This window comes from Cryptomeria japonica, chromosome 2 (assembly GCF_030272615.1).
Source record: "Cryptomeria japonica chromosome 2, Sugi_1.0, whole genome shotgun sequence".
In the NCBI taxonomy this organism is placed as follows: Eukaryota; Viridiplantae; Streptophyta; class Pinopsida; order Cupressales; family Cupressaceae; genus Cryptomeria; species Cryptomeria japonica.
In genome coordinates, this window is record NC_081406.1 from 68,727,403 (window position 1) to 68,752,244 (window position 24,842).

The 24,842-nt window shown below is 38.8% G+C and overlaps 1 protein-coding gene across 1 annotated transcript in view; it reads left to right on the top strand.

Annotated features, from left to right (window-relative positions):
• LOC131060536 (DNA-binding protein BIN4) overlaps positions 1–24,842 on the top strand; it is a 180,178-nt gene that overhangs the window by 26,684 nt on the left and 128,652 nt on the right. The window contains exons 6-8 of the mRNA XM_057993787.2: positions 9,264–9,381; positions 22,346–22,392; positions 22,506–22,532. Of these exons, the coding sequence (XP_057849770.2) occupies positions 9,264–9,381; positions 22,346–22,392; positions 22,506–22,532 (192 nt within the window). The remainder of the gene's footprint in view (positions 1–9,263; positions 9,382–22,345; positions 22,393–22,505; positions 22,533–24,842) is intronic.

Consider the following 24,842-nt stretch of genomic DNA (forward strand, 5'->3'; position numbering starts at 1 on the left):
TTAACAAATAATGTTAAACTAATTTATTGTTATCTATAAAAAGGATACAATACTTAGTTGGACCTTACCTGGATTGACCCAACCCTCTATTGAGAAACACTTCTCAGTTAGGAGCAATCCAAGATGTCGTCCTCCTAAGTTCTCTATTTGGGATCTCTATTAATGAGTGAAATCATTAATGCTCTCAAAGCTTGGCAGAGATCCCACCCCTGCTAAAGCCTTTCTAGCTCTAACATATGCATATGGTTAATCTCTACAATATATATATAGTCTCTAAGAGATTCCCTATGAATCTCTCTCTGGATTCCTCTTGGAATCTTGGCATTCAACTCTGCTCTAAAATGCCTCAATGATCCCTAGCTCTGTAAATTTCCTCTGAAGCAATCTCTATTTCCTCTGTTTTAATTCTGAGTGTATCTCTACAATCTTATGGTAATTTGTTATTTAACATCACTAATATATCGCTATTATAATATAATCCTGAATGTATCTCTGTCTCTAGAAGTGTCATTACAATTTTGGGTGCATCTCTATTATGCTAATTCTGAATGTATCTCTGCAACTTTGATTATAAATGCATCTCTGTTAATTTAGAATGTATCTCTGTTATTTACCGGCTATTCTATTTAAATTTATCTTGCGGTATGATTCGAATTCTACGACATTGTTCATGAAGTATTTACTATGGTTTAGGGTGAACCGATTACTTGCTGGTGGTGTATCCTGGATATGCTGGGTACGCTTCCCTCCTTCCACGATTTTGCTTCCAACGTGGCTATGGTTGTTCGTATGCAGTGGATGTCAACCAATGGCTAGCGATTAGAGCAGCGTATATTCAGACTGAAGTCCAGACGTGATTTTTCCTCAGCGATTTCCTCCCCTTTATATCTCTCAATTTGAGGGAGAGGTCACACCTCTTCATCATGTATGCCCTTTGGAAAGAGTGCAACTCTTCATTATTTCTACCCTTTGAAAGGGACACAGCCTTTCATAATCAGATGTGCACTTATTATTTAAATCAGATCTGCACTTCTCATTTCCAAATTATCCCCCCTCAAATGAGGTTCTCTTCTCCCTTTTATATCTCAATGTTGAGGGAGTCACAACTTTTCCTTTCATGACTTTTGAATTTTCATTAACTTAATTAATTTTTAATTAATCATATTTAATTATATTATTATTTTAATTTAATTTTTAATGCTTTAATTTTATTATTAAATTCTATTTCAAAGTGGGGACATTACACTTTGCTACTAAAAATCGACTAGTCATCCAAAAAAGCCTTAAAATTTCCCACATACATCTTATTGAAGATGTGAAGGACTATCCTCTGGAATGTTGCCAGAGCATTGCACAAACCGGACGACATTCGGTTGTACGCATAGACTCCGTCCTCCACCACAAAGGTGGTCTTCAACTTGTCCTCCTCAGCTATCAAATTTTGATTGTATCCGAAAAAGCCGTCCAGAAATGAGTACATTTCATGGCCAACCACCTCCTCCAGGATGCTATCTGTGAAAAGTATAGGGAATGGATCCTTGATGGTGACTGCGTCGAGGCTCCGAAAATCCACGCAGATGTGGATCTGGTTGGCCTCCTTTTTCAGCGAGATCACGATCGGCGAGACCCACTCACTTGTTTCCATCCAAAATATGATGCCGGCCTCCAGCATCCATTCGATTTCTTCGTTCACCTTGGCCGCATAGTTCTTATTCATGCGGTACGACCTCTTTCGTACCGGCTGGGCTCTAGGGACCAACGGTATCCGATGGACACACAATTTAGGCGGGACTCCTTTCAGATCTTTGTAGGACCAAGCGAACACGTCCTTGTATTCCATAAATTTTTTGAATGTTGCAGCCTTCACCACCGAGCTCCAATCGTCTCCCACCCAGATATTTCGAGGGGTGGCAGTGTCTCCTTCACGGTGGGGTCTTCGTACCGCATTGGTTTGTCCTTTGAAAACTCGTATGCCGGGACATCATTCACTCTGGCATCTCCTTCCTTATACTCCCTGTATTTTGGCGGGAACTCATCTTTCTCGCCTGGCTCTTCTTCAATTTGCAGCATGTGGCACGCAGGATGTAATGCTTCATAATCTTCCATCTGCCAGTGGAAGAGTCCATTCAATGAGCAGATGTCGTCTTCAAGCAGCCATCGAGTTCAAGCACTCCTTCATTATTTGGTTCCATCTCGTCTCTGCCTTTGTAGGAATCCCACTCCCATCTGTTTAAGTCTTTTGAGTCAGAGTCGGATGATGCAAGCTCCTCGTTGACGGTCTTGGTCCTCAGATCAATAACGTACTTCCGCCCCCCTTTCTCCATGGAAAGGGTGTTCTTCCAGTTGTGGTTCACTTTTGCTGTGACCAACCACCCTCTCCCTAAGATGGCATCATAGCCCTTCTTTTTAAGTGGGATTACCACAAAATCCATTAAGAAGGGTTGTGTGCCAATGGTCACGGGTTGGGCCATCAGGGTGCCGAGTGGCTTGATATCGTGCTGGTCTGCTCCCACCAAATTGAATGTGGGTGGCCATAGTGTTGGCTTCCCGAGCTTTTTCCATGTATCCTTCGGCAGCACATTCACCCCAGATCCTCCGTCCACGATGGTGTCCTTGAGGATAGTCCCGAGGATTCCCATTTCCACTACCGCAAGGGATGCCGACCACTATTTAAGGCCAACAACATTGGATCAGCTGGAGAGCTGACCGAGACTTCCATTTGGGTCACATTTGAAGGGGTGTGTGTGGTGCTTTGTACGACACTGAGAATGGCGGTCCTCAGTTGTGGCATTGTATCCAGAAGGTCCTTCACCCTTATCAGCACCTCCATTTGCAAGACTTGCCCAATAATGTTCTTTTTTGTTTCAGTACGGGATGAGGTACTCACCACCCCTGCATTTTTCTGTCGTTCTGCCGTCATCTCCTTCTCAATTTCGGCCTTTGCCTCCCATAATCTCTCCTCCGTACGGGGGTCGAGATAAGTGGCCTTCTTGGCCTGAACACAGGTGATTGCTAACACTTCTTTATCATCACGTGTTTTCTCAATATTGAGAAGATTAACCCCTGGCTTGGGGCAATTTGTGTTGTCCTGGTCTCCAGGACCACACCATCTGCACAAGTTCTGGGGTGTTTCCTCTTTCTGGCAATCCGGCGCAAAGTGTCCCCACTGGTTGTAGGTCGACACTGAATCATTGGTTGTCCTTTGGCATCATACTGCATTCGACTCCGATTATTGTTATTATTATTGTTGCCTTTCCCTCCCCTTCGGTTACCTCTGTAACCGCCAGATGATGCCGTGGTGTTGGCTTGAGGCTGGGATGTGCCCGCTATAGCAGAGGGTGATGGTTGCTCTTGGGTGAAGAGCATCCGATTCCCTCGTGTCTTCATGTTGTAGGGACATTCTTTGGTGGAGTGTCCCAACACTTGGCAAATGTCGCAGAAGGCCTTTTTAGGACAGGAGCCTTTTGTATGACCTTCCTCCTTACACTCTGCGCACCACACTTCCTCATTCTTACTGGTGCTTCCCTTCATACTTTTGAATTCCTTCATCATGCGTTGCATGTCCTTCTAGAGGGCTTGCACCTTCTTGCTCGACCCCTCGTCGTTGCTACTTCCCTCGGAGGAGTCCTCCTCCCCAGAGGATTTGTCTTTCTTCTTCCTGGATGTCTTGCCTTCACTCTCCAGGTCCATTGCCCGGTTATAGGCATCTTCGTAGGAGGTGGGTGGTACAATTTTCAATTTCCTCCTAAGCGATGATTTCAAACCCTCCGCAAACCACCTTTTCTTTAATCCATCATCGGGCCAGTTATCCATTTTCCCTAGCAATTCCTTCAAGCGTTGACTATACGCTTGGACGACCTCGTTTTTCCCTTGCTTGGTACTCAGGATTTCTGCCACGCCGACTATACACTCGGACGGTCTTGTTTTTCCCTTGCTTGGTACTCAGGATTTCTGCCACGATTTCATTGTCATCTCTAAGAAGTCGAAACTCTGTTTTAAAGGCTTTATGTAATTCATCCCAAGTTGCTAGCTTCGTTTTATCAGCATCGGAGTACCAATTGATGGCTACCCCTCGTAGGGTGGCGGGGAATTGCACCACCCATTCCGCCTTGTCGGTCATGCCATTGGCCGACCAGATTGTTTCACATGTACGACAATGTCGTATCGGGTCTTCTTTCCCGTCTCCATTGAACTTAGGCAATTTTTGCCGATTCGCCATCACGCTCCTTGGCGGTGGCCCAGTCTGCCCTCCGGGACTCGAACTCGACCCTCCAGGAACTCCTCCAGACACCGGTCCTCCAGAAGGTACTCCACGGAGATTTGGTACGTTGGGTCCCACCAGGTTGCTCTGACTACCAGGGTGTGATGAGCCTGAACCGAACAAATTGCTTCTACTACTGTGACCTTGTTTCCTCCCGATACCTTTGGTCGCACTGGTATCCTCTGCCTCTCTGTTCTCGGTCTCTGTCTCCTCTTCCCTCCTAGTCTCGGCACCTCTGTATGGAGTGTACGGCTCTACCGTACTCTTGTCACCAATCTCTTCCGATGTCAGGGACAAGTCCCCCAACCGCTTTCTGGTGGTTTCTATTAGTATGGAAACTTGGCCCTGAGCACCCGAGCCATCATTGCCAGTTGCGCTTTCTTCAACAAGTTTCTTCAATCGTCGTCGACGTTTTGCTTGTTGTTCTAACCGTAGCGTCCTCGTGGCTGCCTCATGCACGTCTTTTTCCTGTCCTTTCGGCACATGGTTTCTATCCTTATTCAGCGTCACGGGCATCAATTCCTTCTTGCCATGGGGTTGAAGGTTCGTCAACGACTTTTGTCACGTTCCTCCTCTTGTCGACTCCTTTCTTCAAATTGCTGCAAAATTTGTTGCCGACGAGTCTCACAATAGGTTTCTTCCTAGCGAGTTTGGAGAGCAAGGAACGCCTGTGCCAACAAGCTAGGCAAGTTGTTCATCAACCGGTTTACGACCGGGCTTACGCCAAGGGCACTCCACATTGTGCTCTCAGGGACGTCCTCAGCCGTGGCCTCCCTCCGCACGTAAGTTTCGATGGATGCCTATAGGATGTAGGTGAAATCCCTTGTCAGTGCTCCCTCTCCTTCGAACAACTCCGTCAACTCTTCCTCGGGATTACTACTTGTCCCCTCGCTCACTGGTTGCCCCATTATCGTCGTGCCATGTAGTATGTTCCCGTCATTCCAAGTTTAATTTGGCAACGACGCCAGATGTTTTCCCCTTGAGGGGTGTGTGTGCATTCAGTGCATAACAATACATAAATGTAGGAAATGTGACAGTATACAGCAATGCAAGTAAACAAAAGAACTCATATGTCTGTATTCATTAATGCCAAATGCCAGTACATTCAAAACATAGCTTTCTTCGACAATATGTACACACTGAAATAGGAAACCAAGTACATATATATAGGTGTTGGTGCAGGTTGTCTAGTGCCAACTACCGACAATCGTCACGTAACCACCGACCCTTAACACACGTAACATTCTAATTACACTATGACATAATTACCCAACAACAACAACAAGGTATTTAGAACCTTTTACAAAGTTTCAATCTACAACATGCCTTGCTTTTACAATCGCTCTAATGCTTACACACCAACAATGTACAATCCAATGCTATTCCTTTAAGCCTATAGAACTAAGTAACCTTAGCACATTCCTATGAGATGATATATATAGACATATTTATGGGAATATCAACTGTCTAATTGTCCAACCAATCCGTGGAACACCAAGAGTCATTTAACCATAATTTGACCATACATGATGACAACATTATTACATAAAATTTTAAGTGTGATGCCTCCACATGGGTAGTCACCTCTTATAGTCAAATTATGAGGGGAAACAACGATGAGTTCCTCTCCTAAGTATGCCACCTCATGGTGGTGATCGAATGGTCCCATGTGGCCAAGGGGGCACAAGGAGTGTTGCCCTTGGGCTTAGGAGGGGGGGATTCTTGGGACACCCTTCTGTAATCGTCTTGAATTCCCTATCATGATTGGCCATGAGATTAAGGGATTCAGATCATAGGGGAAGATAAAGGAAGAATGGTGAGTGTAATGGCTATGGGAATCCTCACTAGGTACACCACCTCATGGTGGTGACTGAATGATCCCATGAGGCTAAGAGGGATTGAATATCTGCTCTTGGGCCTAAGGCAGAGGAACATTCATGCAACCGAGCATACCCTTTACCTTAGCCTCTCTATGGTTATGATCCATCATTAAGTTATGTCTATCTTATAATCAAGTTAATGCTCCAAAACCTTAGTAACAAGATCTATGTTTTGCTTACGATTTCTAACAGAGATTTGTTTAATTATGTTTTCAATAATTATCTAACATGTTTGTTGGACCTCAATTTGGGTGATCTAAGTTGGTACGTAACTCTATTCCATCTCCTACTTCCTTGGAAATTTGATTTTAGGGCAAAACTAGGGTATTTAATAGAAAGGGACATTACACTTAGAAATCACCACCGCATAATGTTACAATATTGGCAATTTATAGTTTAGGTGCAATTACAATTTGTTTCCCCCCAAGTTACAATAGTTTCAGGGCTTATAATGGCCAAAAGTACAACTCTTGAAACAAAAAAGAACCTGGTATAAAATTTGGAAAGGTGATCTATGATTTGCAATATTTGGAAAAGGAGACAACAAATCTGATCAAGACCAATATGGATGGAAAGTGCTCATTTTTAGCTTTCCAATGATATCTTGTTCACTGAAATCCGACACCCAAGGCAAAATATTAAATTTTGAATAAACTAAATTTGTCCCATAGGAACGATTTTTCTAGCATAAAAAGTTTTACTTCGAATTTGATTTAAAAAAAATCTACTCAATGTATGCAGAAGGTAACAGAAACCCAGAAATATTTTGATGCCATGAACAAAACCTAGAAAGCATTTTTCAATACAGCAACTAGTAGATGAAAAAATGAAATAAATTCAACCTTCAACCAATTGAAAAATGGCCGTGTGACGCTTTTTGGACAACAATTTTTTGCTAGATCTGCTAAGTATCTGCAAAATCTAACAGACACCCAGATGGTTTCTTGGGGCTGAGAATAAAATCTAGGAATTATTTTTTGATTTGACTTGTAGAGGATAGAAATCTGATGCAAAAATGAAAATGCCTAAAAAGTGTGTCTAATTTTCTGTGCTTTGATTTTGGTCAAACGAAAGTCAAATCTGACTTTCTTGAGCCTTCTGAATGCTATGGAACAACTGAAAATGCCACCAAGATTATCATAATGTTGCAAACACCTAGATTTTACAAAATATTTGCATAAAACCCCAAATTTTAAAATTTTTCCTCAAACTTTTCTGATTATCCAGCTTATATTAAAATACAAGAGAAGAGCATACTGGGATTGTAGGAACCTACATAAAACTTATTAGTCCTTCTCCCAAATCTCCCAAATAAGGAAAGTAAGATATATTCTTGCACTAGAATTGCTTTGGTACAATGTTGGAATTTGAAAAAATGAATAATCCAAAATACCTACTGCAAATGAATTGAAATAAAACTATGAATGTAAATGATACAAGATCAAAACAACAACATAGAGTTAGTCTCAAAGAGAGAAATGCAAATGCTGCAAAAGCAAAATAGCATTAGGAGAATGCAAGAGCAAATAATTGCAGAATGCAATTACAATGCAATAGATTAGATTACCAAGACTAGCTAGGAGTGAGTATATTTAGAAAATGGGAGGGGAGAGGTGGCAAATACGACCAACTGGAAGAGACCACCACAATAGCTTAAATGGTCAAGTGTAAATCCAATGGAAGATGCCAACACCTTGCACCACTCACAATAATACTCGATTAATCTTAAGCAAGTTTAATTAAAAGTGTAAGAAAAACCTAGGAATAGGAAAATAATTAACCAACTAGGAAATAAAAATCTACACTAACGATGGCAAGCTGTTTCTATCATCATAGCTGCCACTAGATATGTTATTTCAAAATAAAAAGTTAAATGTTCACCATAAGATGGGCATAGACTGAAAACTTGCTGATTACTCGGAAAAAATATATTAGCGAATCATACTTGCTTATGCTGAGTTTTTCCCAAGATTTACCTGGTTAATGAATTTGCATAGTTTTCAATACGCTGAATTGTTGAGTACAAAATCAAAATTGGGTCTGCCGAGTTTTGCTAAGTTGTAAATATTAAAACTTTTGACCAATATTCTGACATTTGTAGTGTACATGTCCGAGTAGCATCATCAACATATTTTATGTTGTTTGATGCTGTCTTTCTTGCTTAGAGTAGTTTGGTTAGTGCTTTCTCTAGGATAATTTTTTAATATGCATTTGTGTGATGCCAACATATTCTAAGTTGCTCATAACCTGTGTTCCATGGGGACGCGTCTTCCCCCCCCAAGGCCCACGTCCCCCTGTCCCCAAAACCCGTCCCCAAAACTTAAGCCCTTTGCCCCCCTGTTCCCGAAGCCTGTCCCCGCGCCCCCCTGTCCCCAAAACCTGTGGAATATTGCTCATAACATATGTAAGAAGCTAGAAATAAAATTGGTTCAGGAAAAGTTGTTCCAAAGGTTTGTATCAGATTGTCCAGGTTTCTTTTGCAACATGAAAGTGACTCAGTGTTACCAGGATTAAAGTTAAAGGAAACCATAAAGGTTGTTTTGAGTGCTGCTGCACAAAAGGCTTTGGAGTATCATATCAGGGAATAGGAACTATGAGAAGGGACGGTTCAGCTCTCCTACAGCAGAAGATCAGGATATTTGGATAGTCATGTAATAAGGCCATCCAATATTTATATATTTTGGTTGAGTCAGATGCCCAAGAGTACAATTTCCTTTAAATACGAGATACTATATATCTATCTCTCCAAAGCAGCTTTCCGGGATTATCTTTGAAATCCTAGTGATCTGGGTTTTTGTAGCTCTTTATTTTTCCCTAAACAGATTGAAGGTCAGAGTGTCCAGCTATATCATAGTCATTACTAGGTGTTGACATGTGTGAGACCTGAAAAGTAGACTGGGGAGAGATCAGTACAGAATATGATACTGCAAACGTTACTATCTTTTCTGGGCCACGTTTTTGGATTCTAAAGTTTTTTATTACTTTGTGAGATGCTTTTTCTCAGTTCACAATTAGTTCTGCAGTTAGGATGTATTTTCTTTATCCATTGTTTTTAGATGTTTTCTTTGTATCATGCCTTCCACTTTTAAATGTAATATCAGCTGAAACTGATTTCTGTACAGGCACTTCTTGAATGTGAAGATGAGGCTTTAGATTTCAGTGGAGATGTTGGTGCTATTGGTCGGTTGGCAGTATCTAAAACATCTTCCAATGATCATGAAATTTTGCTGGACCTCAAAGGTAAGAATGATCTTGAGCCTCAGCATATATTCCTTTTCAGTTTGGTGTAGGTTAATTTATATTTTTTTCTAAATTTACTGTTTTAGCTGGTGGCTTTTAGCCAGTGAAATGTCAAATCAACTACAAAATGTATTTTAATTAAATTATTATCCAAAAGAACAAATGAGTTAAGAGGACCTTAAAACTAAAAACTATATTCTGATGTCAATTTTAACTGCAGACAGAGTGAAACATAAGTAGCACATTCAAATTCACTGCTGCAGATTCCTTAGTTTTGCAAGTGTTGCTGTTTAAAAGAGTGCTGGCATAGAATGAATCCTCAAGGTGCTGCTATTTTGAGCTCGGAGTCTTTAGGAAACACTAAATGCAAGGTTATTCATGGCCAAAATCTATTTTATTCTACCTACCTCGAATTGCCAAACGATCATAATAATTCCTCCCAATTCACCGTGTGTCGACAAACATTGATCCTTAATTAAGCTTTTTAGTGGTGCTTACATATGTGGTTGAATTCTTTGAGGCAGCATTGTTGTTTCCTTCCAAGTTCCTTTGTTCACGTGGTCGTATAAAATTTTCTTGTACATATCTTTTGATTGATAAATTAATATCTGGTTAATGCACCATCTAATTGTCTAGTTGTGCTGTTTCATCCAAGTCTGACTTTTTGTAATAATCTCTTCACATGTTACCATTGTAGGCCATATATTACCCTCCATGGCTTCTAGTTTAATATATCCTAGTAGGTAGATCATAGATGCTGTCTTTATAGGTGTGGTCAATCTGCTTTCTGTTAGTCAGAGGATGTGACATTGTCCGAAGTTGGATGTCGTCTTTGGTGCACACAAGTGCAATATTGTTGATAAGGAGTCCAAGAAGACAATTGCAGTTGGCCTCGAAGATCATGGATTGTACAGGCTGGTTGATACTGGAGAGTTTTAGGAGATTGCCATGGCTGCAAAGAGTTCTTCCATAAGCACTCTTTGGCATCAGCGGTATGGGCATCTCAACCTATCATATCTCTCTCAGTTGGCTTGGGAGAATTTGGTAGAAGGCTTACTTGAGATTCACTAGTAGACATATGGTGTGTGCAGAGTTTGCCAAGCAAGGAAGCAACATTGAACTCATTCTTTGATGGACAAGCTTGGAGAGCATCCAAGGTCTTGCAACTGGTTCATGGAGATGTTTGTGGACCAATGAAAACGACATCGGTCATTGGTGCCAGGTTTTTTTTTTCTATTTGTAGATTATTTGAGTAGAAAAATGTGGGTAGTTTTTCTCAAAGCAAAGTCAGATGTGTTTACTGAATTTCAGAAGTTTAAACGATTAGTTGAAAAAGAGTCAGGACATCAAATCATAACTCTTAGGTCAGATAATGGGAGTGAATTTTGTCTCACTAAATTTACGAATTTTTGTGCTAAACACAGTATCAAGTGTCAACTCACCACACCCTATACCCCTCAGCAGAATGGTGTTGATGAGCAGAGGAACGAAACCATAATAGAGATGGCTTGGTGTATGCTAGAAAACCAGAATATGTCGAAAAAGTTTTGGGCTGAAGCAGTGTATATGACAGTATACATTCTGAATCGGTCTCCTACACATGCCATTAAGAAGATGACTCCTAAGGAAGGTTAGTCTGGGAGGAAACCAAAAATCAGCCACCTCAGGGGTTTTGGTTCAACGACATATGTTTGGATTCCAGATGCCAAGAGTACAAAACTGGATTCCAAAAGCCAGAAGTTAATGCTTATAGGTTACAAAAGTAAGAAGTTAATGCTTATAGGTTACAATGACAATCGTAAAGCCTTTTGGCCGATTGATGTGGACATTGATCGTCTCACATTTAGTAGAGATGTGGTTTTTGATGAAGGTGGGCCCTTTCAGCTCACTTCTCCCATCCAATGTTTTTAAGATTAGCCTTTGCAGACAAAAGATATAGGTGTTAGGCTTCTATTAGCATCACCTGAAGGGAGGGATTTTGATGAGTTTGAACTTGTTGTGGAATCTCCAAGGCATGATATTGTACCACTAGAGTTTCCTTAAGAAAACTTGGATCAACATCTAGATGATTTTATTCCAAGCAGCCCAAGTCATGTTGATACACTTGATTTGGAAGCAAATTGTTCTACTCTCTGTCCTAAGTGGTGGGAAAAGCTTATCGGTAATGTTTGGGAATGATGAGCTTGTTGAGGGTAGATCTTCTAGAGGCAAGAGTAAGAAGAAGAACATAGTCAATTTTGCTCTTATGGCCAACATTCAAAGTGTTTATGAGCCCCAGACTTATTCAGAGGCAAAAGGAATACTCGAATGGGAAAAGGCTATGGAAGCTGAACATCATAGTCTTCTTAAGAATAACTCTTGGATTCCGTCATATCTTACACCAGGGAAGAAACCCATTGGCTGCAAATGGGCCTATAAAGTGAAGTACAAAGCTGATGGAACACTTGATAAGTACAAACCTCGGTTGGTGGCTAAATGCTTATCATAGAAATAAGGTGTCGACTATGAGGAAACCTTTGCTCCCACAACAAAGATGAGCACCATCCGACTGGTTCTAGCCATTGCAACATAGTCTGGCTAGAAAGTCCATCAAATGGATGTTCAGAGTGCCTTCCTCAATGGTGATTTTGAGGAAGAGGTCTACTTGACGTAGCCTCAAGGTTTCAAGGTTGCAGGCAAAGAGCACTAGTTACGCAAATTTGTGAAGTTTCTTTATGATCTAAAACAAGCCCCTAGGGCATGGTACATCAAGATTGATCAATACTCGGTTGAATAGGGCTTTCAGAGAAGTCCTTCGGTTTGCAACTTGTATGTCAAGAGTTCTGGTAATGACATCATTTTTCTTGTCAATTATGTGGATGATGGCATCATTATTGGTAGTGGATGATCATCCCTCCTTTTCAATTCTTTTTGCTGCCCAAAAGTATCATGTTTACATTGCACCTCATGTACAACTTCAAGGGATGTTATTGTGCATGGTTTAGCATCATGCAATGGTATGTGTGCAAGGTGATACTTCAACTGGTTAATACCTCCCCTATTGTATTTTGTTTTGCAATGAAAACATGTTACTTCACCTTTTAGATCCTACGGATGGCATGTGTAGAACAAGGATCCTTTTGAACTGGGGCAAACATCATGCTTGAAAATTCGAATCAATTTATAAATGAATAGTCAGCTGCGATAAATTTAAAATGAAAAAGAATTAACATTTAGACTGACAGCTAGAGTTCGATTATTTGATAGCTAGGGTTTTTTTTGTTTTTTTTATTAACTCAAATGAAATAAAATAAAACAAATGCAAAACAAAATGGAAATTTGAAATTAATGAACAAAAACAACAAAAAATAACAACTTCTTCAAATTTGCTCCAAAAATGAAGAAATGTAGCTCCAAATTAGTGGTGGCCTCCTCCAAATCCTTCTTAAGCTCCTCTAGATATGTCAATGGAAGCTACTAACCTGCCCTTGAGTGACCTCCAATCACTGTTTTGTCCTCAATCAATCTACTGGTTTTTTCTCCAATGGCATATAATCTTTGCTCAAAAGGTTCTTTTTCTCTCCCCCTTGTGCTTGAAAACAGAATGAATGACTATTTAGGGTTGAGGGAACAATTTTAAGTGCTTTTGTTTTGAGTTAGAAGTGGTTTTTTTTTTTTTTTTTTCTTTTTTTGCTGACTTTTCTCTCTGCCTGTGCAGCAGAGTCTGAGGCTTGGGACTCCCTGAGTCTTGTGAGTCTGCCAAGTATTTCCCAGACCCGAGTCTTGGATCCCTGGGTCTCGTTTAGCTTGGTCACCTTTGGACTAGTTTAGTCTAGGCGAGTCTTGTAACACTGGCTATGGTGTACAACAAAAGTGTTTTAGACCTGTTTTCAGACAAGTAGCTGTCATCTTCTTGCCTTTTGGGGGTGTTGGGACATTGTTGGGTGATTATGATGTTATCTAGAAACCTTGGGAGGTGTTGGAAGGAGGTTTTCATTGCTGATTTTCCCTGCAACATCGGACAGTAGACCTGAAGCTTCAAGTACAGGTGTGTCAGACCTGTAGAAGTTTATTTTCTATGGATGCAGACCTGTAATTGTCTATTTCCACCCTTCATTTGAGGTATTACCTAGTGGGCATCTCACTATCATGCTTATTTCTTGTATTGGCATCTCTATGTGAATGATTTGCCATCAAAAACAATTGTAACAACAGTTGTATGAATGCTGATTTGTTATGTCAGAACTTTATGACAGTAGTGTATCCTTGTTTGGCAAGTTTATGTTATTGATTCCTCATTGGCAAAAGAAAATACAAAAAATCTAGGGTGGTTATTACAGAATACTATGAATCTTAATTATATTACAAGTTGCTGGACTAGCAATATGATTCTATAATCATTAATGTATATAATGAATTCCTTATATATGAATAATTGCAATATCCTATATTTAAAAAAATTTCTGTATATTTTTAAATGTCATCCACTAAAATAAGGCCTTCTGTCCCCTACTGTCTTGTAAACATGTCCCTCCATCCCCTGCCATCTCCATCCCACACATGTGATCTCTATAATGATCGCCTTGCTTCATTTGTGCTATATCATGACTCAGACAATATTACAACACTTTCGGCACAGCTGCAAAGTGATACTCAAAACCCAGATGCCAAACTACTCTCTTAGCATGCATTTTTATGTTACAAAAGTTACCAAATAATTGCACAAGTCTCCAAACAATATTTCATCTCAACAGCTGGGCACGGGATCACCTCTTGTTCCATGACAGGTGGTGTTGTTCTCATACTGTCATAGAAGCTGTCAATTTTGCCTGCCTGATAAAGCTGGGTTTTTGCAGTGGGTATGTTGGGCTTAGCTATATCTGTTTAAGGTCCCCTTTTGTTGATGTGTTTTTTATGACACCATGCAACACATAACAAAATACTAAGTATTCTATCCTCTGTTGAACACAGACCTCTTGGATGCTAAACTATGTGATCAACCGAGACGACTCCAAGTTCTGATAGTCAGGTCTTGATTTTATATTGTGGATAGACTCAGTGTTTTGATACGATTTTGCTGGAATCACAAGGGGACTTATGTTTTACTTGAACTTGCTGGAATGTGGAATCTCAAATTTGCTTGAAAAAAAGCGCCAAAAGATAAAGGGTTGAGAAAGACTCTGCTACTCTAAGAATGCAAGAAATGAATGTTGATTAGGTGCAACCAAACCAAGCTTTGCTTCGTCATGTTTGAACAACTACACAAAGAAGGTGCAATCTCCTAAGGATAAACAAATGATTTTCATATCACCCATGCACACCAACATTATGAACAATGACCATACAGTGATTGAAGTTGAGCTTTTTAATCAAGTTCACTTTGACCATGCATTGCAATTTGCAATCAACAGACTCCAAATGGTATGAACATAGGTTTCACCATTTAACAACAACAAGATCTTTCATCCATCTAATCAACATTAAAACAAATGAGAAGTAGGGACCATGCAAAATGTTGAATCAACACATGAAATTCACCATATCTTCAATGAAAATAATATGTTTCTTGGAACAAAGTCTTGGCAACAATCTCCTTTTTCTCCTACTGTACTGCTACTTCTAATTTCCTTCTGCTACTAACTATTTTCTAAGTATCCACTATTAACCTTCACAAATGAGAGGCTTGAGCCTTATATAGATAGCTCATTACATTTCAACGGCTCAGATTGGTTCTCAAATTAATGGCCAAGATTTTACAATAAAACCCTAATTAGGGTTTGTTACAACAAACTCTGCTTTGGCTAATGAAATGATTTAATGAATTGGGCACATGTCCATCTTGATTTTTAACCAATGAGAGTTGAGGTTAGGTACATAAAACAATATTTTATAAATTGCCATCTGTCACTTGCTCCACCTTGGATGAGTCAGGTTGAATGCATTTGGATGTGCTGACTTGGAATCTTTTGATTGGTTGGATGATGATTAGGATGCCACCTCAACATTCCCAATAGGTAGAACATCACAAAGTGTTTGTGATCGAGGCATATCTCTTGATACTCAACATTTCCAATTGCCCAATATGATGAAGATAGTGGGACATATTCCCAAATTGTATCAACCCTAAGTGATCAAGTCACTAGCTTTGATTAAATATAATGCTTCTCTTTTCCTTTTCCATGTATGGGAACTTTCTTTCTTCTTTGTGATGCATTTACTTGGATATTTTGACTCCTCCCTCTTGATAGTCCTTGATTTTGCTATCATCCTCATGTCACAAATTTGCCTTTTCCCTTGATGTACTCGAATAGTGGAACATGTTGCAAAATGTGTTTTTCGACATCTTCTTCATTGATTTTCCTTGATCTTGAAATTCCTTTTCCCCGGATTACTTCCTTGTTGTACTAGCAATGATTCTTGGATTTCTGGAGGAAGTTCAAGATTGTGAAAACATTTCTTTATCACCCTTGTGCAATCTTAAACCTTCACTTATGTTGCAATGTTTTGAACCTTCTTTTGAATCTTCTATTTTGTAGAGCAAGTTTATAAATTTCGACCTCCTTCCTGCCTTGTGAAGCCTTGGTGTTTATCTACCATATTTCCTTGATTATTTACCCTTAGCAATGATTCCTTGAAAGGAGCAAATTTGCAAGGTATAGGAGGAAATTCTTTCCTTGACAGTTTATTCGCTGATTTCCTTTACTTGTGTCTGTCCTTCCTGTCATAATTGCACTTTCTTCACTTTGTAAAGTTCTGTGTTTGCCATCAATACATCCACCTCCTTCAATGCAAAAGAACATTGACAAACCCCCTTTTCTAGAAGCTGGAAATGACATTTAAAGTTTGTTATATCCCTTGTCCGGTCTGATGTAAATTTTGATGTTTATAGCTCAAGGAATATTATCACATACAATCTTTTAGCTTGCTGGTATGAGTTATGAGTCTGATAACTTTGCGTGTTATTGACACCAAGGCACAAAAAATGCTTGCAAACGATTTCAATGATATCTAGATTCTAAACTATAGACTCAATGCATAAATGACTTCTTTTGATTTTTTTCCAATGTATATATATGAATTTCAAATGAAAAACGTGCACCTACAGCCAAGAGACATTTTCACAAACACTTGGCATGCAACTACTATCATCATAGACATATCATCAAATAATGGCCTGCAACTTATTTCTCCTTTATTGAATGCAATTTCCAAGTACAATCAATCAAGCTTAAAGCTTGCAAATGCATGCATACACCCCTTAAACTCAGAAATACATATATAGCCGTCTATGGCAGCAAGAAACCATAACTAATTTAGTAATGCAAAAATTATAGAATGAACTTCTTGTGAAAAGTCGCCCAGTGCTGAATATGAAGAAGCAAGCAATAACCAATCAAATGTGACCCTCCTAGCCCAAAATTGAATTCTTTCCTTAGCTGCTCCTGTTCAGACTTGCTTCAGACTGTAATAAATAATCCACAGCTGCTAAGACTCCTTCCAAGCACCAAAATCCATCGATATCACCTTAGGAAGTGAGCACTCCAATTTGGGAGTGAAGTCTCTGCATCAAATGGGCCCTATGATCAAAATCATGGTTCTTCCTCAGCCATGACAAAGTCTGAAAATGACTGAGATAATAACTCAGTAATAAAATCAATGCAATCAGCTCCTTTTAGAAAATCGATGAAGTTCTCTAGCATCTAAAATGTCTCCAATGACTTCTCAAAATCGAACCCCAAGCAAGATGGCCCTTGGCCTCAAATTAAGCACCACAGAGATGACTGAATTATCACCTCCACGATGCAACCCTTAAGTGGATCTTTCACCACCTCAGTTATGCTAATCTATGGGAGTTTCCGTTCCCAAAGATCGAATAGTCAATTTGCAGAAACCTTAGGCTTCACAAGCTCAATAACACAAGAAGATGTGAAGTAATCAATGTCCAAATAATGAGCCTCACCCTCTATTTATTCTTTTTCTCACATGGATCAGCCTTCCTTGTAGAAGAGTCCCTTTTATAAAATAATATTAAATTGCACTTTAGATAATATTAAAATATCATTATAATATAAAGTGCAATTGACTTCATACATGACACCATACGTGAGAATATATCATCTCACCAAAAATCATATAAAAATAACCTGTGAAGCCACAAGCAACTGCCCAAACGATCCTACCATCAACTCCTTGGCCTACGAGGGTTGAATAATAGGCCAAACTCCACGAATGTCTGTGAACTAGTGAGAAGGGGACATTACAAAGTTTTGGAAATTCATCTCTAGGGATGGATATGAGAAGTCTCAGGTCTGACTCTCTTCCCTCACTAGCAAAGGTTAATGACTATGAAACTACTGCCTAGCTAAAACCAAACTAAAACACCTAACCTAAGCAAAAAGTGGGGGTCCTCATTTGCAATGGGGCAAAGTGTGAAAATGTCAACACCTTCCATATGAAGTGTGCACATTTGAGAACTGCTTAATGTGCTAAATTTTGAGAGTTTACAGGGTCATACAATTGTCCGTTCTGAGTGTTCACACTTTTATTTATTTTGCAGGGCTGGGAGTACCAGTGGGTTTTTTGAATCCTGATTGTTAGCATTTTTGTTGTTGATGTCACAAAATGAAACAGGGTCATTATATATGTTTCAAACATGATCTTAAAATGATAAATACTCACAGTACTAAGTTTTCAGAGAAAAGAGAGAATAATTTCGTTCAGAACAGAACATGTATTGTGTTCGATGCTGCTTCATGTTTGCATACAAATGATATTATGATCAAATTCTAGTCACACAGCATTACGAATAATATTGAGGTTTTGGTTGCAACCTTAAAAGATTGTGCCACAGTTATTGGGAGTTATTGTTCAGTTGGGAGACTCGATAACAAATTCTTAACAACAAAGTCTCTGTGAATGTGTATTTCTCTCATCAACAGATCGCAAGTTTTGGTTATGATTAGTTGTGGGTTAAGAATTATAACTACAAGAAATGACTTGGAACTTATTTCTAACTTACTTGGAACCGATCTCTAACTGTCTTGAAACCGATGAGATAAATGAAGACATTATTTAAGAGTGCTGATGGTGTATGAATTGATGATGTTTTTGTGGTGCAAGTATGCAAACTGAAGGAAGATCTTTGAGCAGTGATTGGTGTGTTTTATTAGTAAGGAGCAACCTGTTGCAGTCAACAAAAGAGAGTTCGATAAAGTCTACTGTTATAATTTTCAGAATCAGTTATGACAGGGTATTGCTTTCTACACTGTTAACAGATTTATGTTTGTTTTCAGATTAGAAAACTTTCTAAGTAGTGAACAGATTTCGGTTTGCTTTCAGATTAAAGAAACTTTCTAATTTGTGCACTGAAGTCTTTCAGCAATCAGATTTGTTTTCAGTCTGTTCTCAGTTAGAAGAATTGTCTCAGAATATTGACAAAGGATTCACATTAATGGCATTGGCTTCCAATCTTGAATAGCGTGTGTGTAAGAATGTTCAATGATGACTGAGTTTTTGAAGATAGAAACCTGAAGCATATTTGTAATCAAATTGCAACGATCTTGGAGAATGTTAAAAACCTTTATAATGTTTGAGAAATTAATGATATGTCAAAGAGTGACTTGAAATGAATGCAGTGTATTGGAAGTTTTCTTAAGTTTTGAAGGAAAAGAGAGGTATACTATGTTTGTTCAGTTTTTCACAAATTAAATAGCAATCGAGTTCATCATTAGCAGCCATACATAGTCTGTTTTATCGTTGAAAATCAGATTCCAGAATTCTGTATAAGTTTCTGTAGAATCAGATCGAGAACAGAGTCAGCAGTGGCAAATATCATTTGTACTGATTTGTTGAAGTTGTGATCAAGCTATGTGAACAGGATTATTTGAAGGTTGAAGACAGTAAACAAAGTTCTATTTACAGATCTTTATTTGTTTTCAGATATACAGAAACACACTAATTTTCAGTATTGGTTTCAGTGCATTATCTTGCAGTTATACAGAGAGTATTGACATTAAGACTTGTTATATTTAGTACAATTTTTTTTTTTTGTCTTAACGTTTCAGATTGTTGGAGTTGATTTGTATAATTGATCTGAAAATAAAGATACAAGAGGCCTTTGTTGCTCCTTCAAACCCGTCAAAACCCATAGTTGTCAGATTCCTCCTTCTAAAGACCCCAAAGATCTCTTTCTCAACTCGGGTGTCTATAAACTCACTTGTTCGTGTGGCACTCCTTATATCGGTGAGTCTGGTCGCTCTATCAGCATGAGAATTAAAGAACATTGGGCTGACATTAGACATGAATGGATCCTTAAATTGGCCCTTGTAGAGCACTTGTCTAAGACTAAACAACACATCCCTATAGAGGACATCCAAATTGTTGCGGTTGAGGACAACTACTTTAGAAGGAAGCTCAAAGAGGCCTTTGAAATCCATAATCACCCTTCCAACCTCTACTGAGATGGGGGTTGGAATTTAAGCTTCTCTTGGCTCCCCCTTCTAAACCATCTTAAGAAACCTAGTTCTCCCGCTCCACTTGGTCCTGTTCGCCTCCTCATGTCATCCCCTTGCCCTTCCCCTTAATCCTTTTCCTTTTCCTTCATCCTTCTGGGCCTCTTTTCTCTCGTCTCATCTTTTCTTCCCCATTTCCTATCTCCTCTCCTTCCCTTTGTGTCTTTTTCTTCTTGTCTGGTGTTTTGGTCCCCTTGTTTTCCTCCTACATTCTTTGTCTTCCTTGGTTGGTATTTCTTTCTTCTTTGTTTTGTTTTTTTTCCCCCTTTTTTGTTTTTGTTTATCCTTGTTTTTTTGATCTTGTGTTTGTTTTTTTTCTTTTTTCTTTTTACTTTGGTTCTTTTAATATAGATTTATACTTGTTATATATATATATATATATTATGTATGTATGTATGTATATACTTTCTTTTATTTCCCTTTTTTCTTTTTATTCTTGTTGTTGTTTTTTTGTTCTCTTTGTTTGTTTGTTTTGTTCCTTTTATAATTTTTTTGGTGTTTTTGTTTCTTGGTTCTTTTCTGTTTGCTTTGTTGCGCTCACGCACCTTTATATATATATATATCCTCATGATACACATACACATATACATTGATGTATATTCATATATACTCTTATATGCTTATGCATATGCGTGCATTGTGTGGGGGTATATATATATATTCTTCTTCTTTTTTGCATTCAGTTTGCTTTGTTTTGTTTATTTTTTCTTCCTCTTCTTTGTTGTTTTTGTGTCATTTGTTGGTTATTTTTTTGGTGTTTATTTTATTTATATTTTTTGGATCCTTCTAGTTCTTTGTGCCTCTGTCCTTGTGCCTGTTCTTCCATCTTTTTAATCTTCTAGGTAGGTCTGCTAATATCCTCATATTCTGTTCTCTTGCTCTCTCACTTGCTCGTTTGCCCTGATGATGGATTATGGTGGTTGATTTGGAACGTTGGCAACACTAAAATTTACACGGTTGAATCCAAAAGAATTGCTGGTGTTGGAAATAAGCCACACCTGGACCGACGATGGACTGGTCCAAGAGGGGCCAGTAGCTTAGTGGTAGAGCACTCCAGCAGCATATGGAAGGTCCTAGGTTCGAGTCCTAGCTGGTCCATTGCTCAACATGGTATCAGAGTCAGGTCCAGGCTAGGAGCCCCAAGCACACGAGAGGTGTGGCTTAAGGGGGGGTGTTGGTGTTGGAAATAAGCCACACCCGGACCAACGATGGACTGGTCCAAGAGGGGCCAGTAGCTCAGTGGTAGAGCACTCCAGCAGCGTATGGAAGGTCCTAAGTTCGAGTCCTAGCTGGTCCATGTCTCAACAAGAATAACAATCATACCTTGTAACTGAGTTATTTCTGGAGTTGGTGCTTAAGTCATTGTATTGTGTACTCGGAGGGTTGGTGCTCTCATAAGAACTTTGATAGGGTTGGTGCTCATATAGATAGGGGTTTGGTGACTCCTTAGTGTTGGTGCCCTTAAGTTTTGTAATTAAAGTTTCAATCATGACGTTGGATTAGTACAGTAGATCTTAGCAGCGTTCTCACCGTGGTTTTCCCATCCTGGGTTTCCACATAAATCTTGTGCATTGTCTTTATTGTGGATCTCTTTTCATTCCTTTCAGTTTTCAGATTGAAGCTCATTTAAAGTTAAGTTGTTTAAGAATTAATTTGATAAAGATTGAAGTTTTATTTACTACTGATTCATGCCTCCCCGCCCCCTCAGTAGTAAACCTGTGTTATACACTGATATGCTCAGGACCTACTGGTTTGCTCTATTGCAACTCTGTTTATGACTGATACTTGACATTTGCTTTGGCTTCTTATCTCTTGGATTGTGATATGAGTGTCTTGTTTGAGTGCGTTTGGGCTTTAACATGTCACACCAACTGAAATTGATCCACTTCAGGCCTCTACAGATAAATATACAATTCCATATCTTCTCCATGGAATACCATCTGGCCTTGCTTGGTAACTACCCTGTGAAGCCAATCTGTTAATGAGTCCTCTTCTCATCGTGTTGTTCTCACCTTCTGCAATCTTGTTTTGTTCTGACTGTTATAGTGCATTCAATGGAAAATTCTCAGTTGTAGGCAACAATGGACCTTCACCAATTAAAATGAAGGGTCACAACAACCTAAATTCTTAACATTAATAACTGAATAATTCATGTACCAAGGAAGGTCTTATTTGAAATTGGTGAATCCCATTTGATCTATGTGATCACAAAAGGTCCATAATTTAGATATTACAAACTTCCTTAGCTGTTTGGTTGTATGGTGAAAACGCATTTTTTATTTGATTGTTTTATTTTAAACATCTCATTGATTGCAGTGTTTGCTTCTGAATAAAGTTAGATTAATTTATATTTTGTTGACCTGTTTTTGGGAATATGTATATTATTCTGATCATAAACATAACATCTCAATGCAGATCATAAACATAACATCTCAATACAAATTTTATAAATGTATTTATGAAACTGATTGCAGGTGCTATTTATAAAACAACAGTTGTTCCATCATATACATTTTGTGTGGTAAGTTGTGATGATATATATTTTTTTTCTCCTTTTGTTTTTCAATTTTTAAGATTTTTACAATGTCTCAATTTTGTATAAACATGGTATTGACATGTTATTTTGTGTGATAGGTAAACTTTGGGACCTCAGAGGCAAAGGTTGGTAGATGCTGCCCTAAATTTTTGTTATTTTAAAGATGTTTCTGAAAATTGAATCTTTTGTTAAGAAACGAAAAATTCTCTTGATCTCATTTTTATACAATGCATTGCTACTCAAGCTCTAACAGATGTATGCAAATTAGCAATCCTATTGAGCCCTTAAGGCAATGATTGGAGTAAAGGTGCCACCAAATCTCTCATAGCAATCTTCAGTAGGTGCCTTTTAATGTTTATTGCTAACTTCCCGATGGCATTTGGGTTTTGTTAATTAATAACTCCAACCAACTCTGCCATATCCATTCTACTTATATTCCTTCTATCCATGGCATAAGCATGCATAAGAACTAAGGAGTGCATTTCATATGTTGTGGTGCACTTATATGGCCATCCTAGAATCAATTATTCTTTGTGGTACAATCCTATATGCATCCATGTTTGGGGAGGAGAAAAGAAGCTTTCATTGGCTCGTAATATGGTAACCCAAAACTCCAAGGAAATACATTTCAGTTATCTAAAAGGAATTGTTTATGAAGGCACTAATGGCAAAGAACGAACTCATTATTTTAGGATGTGCATTGGGATAAATGCATTCACATATTTGCCATAAAGATGTGATAAATCACTGATGCAACTTATTGCAACAAATTACTAAGATTTTGTTAGAATGTATTAGGCAATATGACAATGATCATGAGTAAGTGTAGACATCTTCTGTCATTGTACATGTCTTTAGTTTCACCTTTCAAAACATATCCCTAAAATTTGGAGAGCTTTTTTATTTGATGTCTTTGAAAATCCTTGTAAGACTGGTTAATTGTAGGAACTAAAGAGTGAGAGGTTCTTCTAGAATTAGAATTCCTAGTTTCTTGTATTCATGCTTTATAGGCACAATATTTGGACTCAAAAATCTCTTAAAGTGTGGAAAATGCTGGTATGTGGCTATATATCATGCTACTGGACTTAAATTTTGGCGACTTTGTCAGCCACATTTTCGCCCCAAATCAATTAACGGTGGAGCCCCTCTTGTGGGCCTTGTGGGCTCATCCACTCGGGGCAAGGGTCCAAGGGTGTAGCCTGTAGTAGGGGTTTGGGGGTAACTTGCCCAACGGGGGCTGTTGGGGGTAGTGACCCCAATCAAGGGTTTTGGGGGCAACGCTTGAAGCTAAAAAAATGCCCATTATTTAGCAAAGGAGTTGGCTACTATTTTGGCCTATGTTACCTGGGGACGCATCCCCGGTATTTTTTTTAGGTGTCCCCGTCCTGAGGACGTCCCAGGGATAGGGGACTCCTAGGGGACATCCCCATAAATTCTGCATATTGACAATGAATTCTATAAGCAATTTGACTTTGACTCTTAATTTAACACAAATTTGGCATAAGAACTCTGCTAGTTCTTATATGTTAAGGTTCAATAATGCATATATGCATGCTTTATCCATGTTTTCATATGAATGTTTTAAATTTCCCTATATATTTATATAGCCGTCCCCTTTGCCATCCCCTAGCCATCCCCAAAATTGACCAAAAAAATTACAGTCTCGGAAACACATACCCCTGTACCTTGCCGTCCCCGTCCTGGAAACTCGGGGTAACATAGATTTTGGCATATAAACCAACCTTTGTACACTGCCAAAAGGATTGATAAATAAGTGGTTGTGTGATATGAAATATCATCATATTGTAATTTTCTCTTCACTAGATAATAGAAAAGAAGTGGATGACTGTTTCTCTGGTGGATGTAGCCCACATTGCATGAACCACATTAAATCTTTGTGTTATTGTGATGTATTTTTTGCCTCTCTTATTTTGCATTATGTTTAATATTTTTTTTTGCTCTAGTTTGCCAAAACCCTAACAACTAGTAATAGAGCCATGTATTTCAGTCATTTGGCAAGAGACTTCAAATTCGAGTGGGAGCATGTTGATGTGTAGCTAGGTCGGATCCTTCTAGGACTGACCTAGTACACTTGATGGCTAAGTGGCCTGTCGGCCTTAGACATATTAATGGTTCAATTTGATATGTAAACATTGTTTAAGTTTGGCCCTGATTGGGCGTCACATGTAACTTGTAATTGAGCAAGACCTATATGTAACTTGTAATTGTATTGGACAAGACCTATATGAATATAACTTGTAATTTATAGGTCTGATCCTATTCTTGGCGCCAAAACAATAAGGCCGAGCTAAGGTCTATTAGGAGGCATTGAGGCATATATATACAAGTTGATTTGTAATCATTCAACACCAATTCACATACAGCGAACTATCTCTGTCTACTGATCAGCGATCTGCCTTTGTCAAGCGAATTAG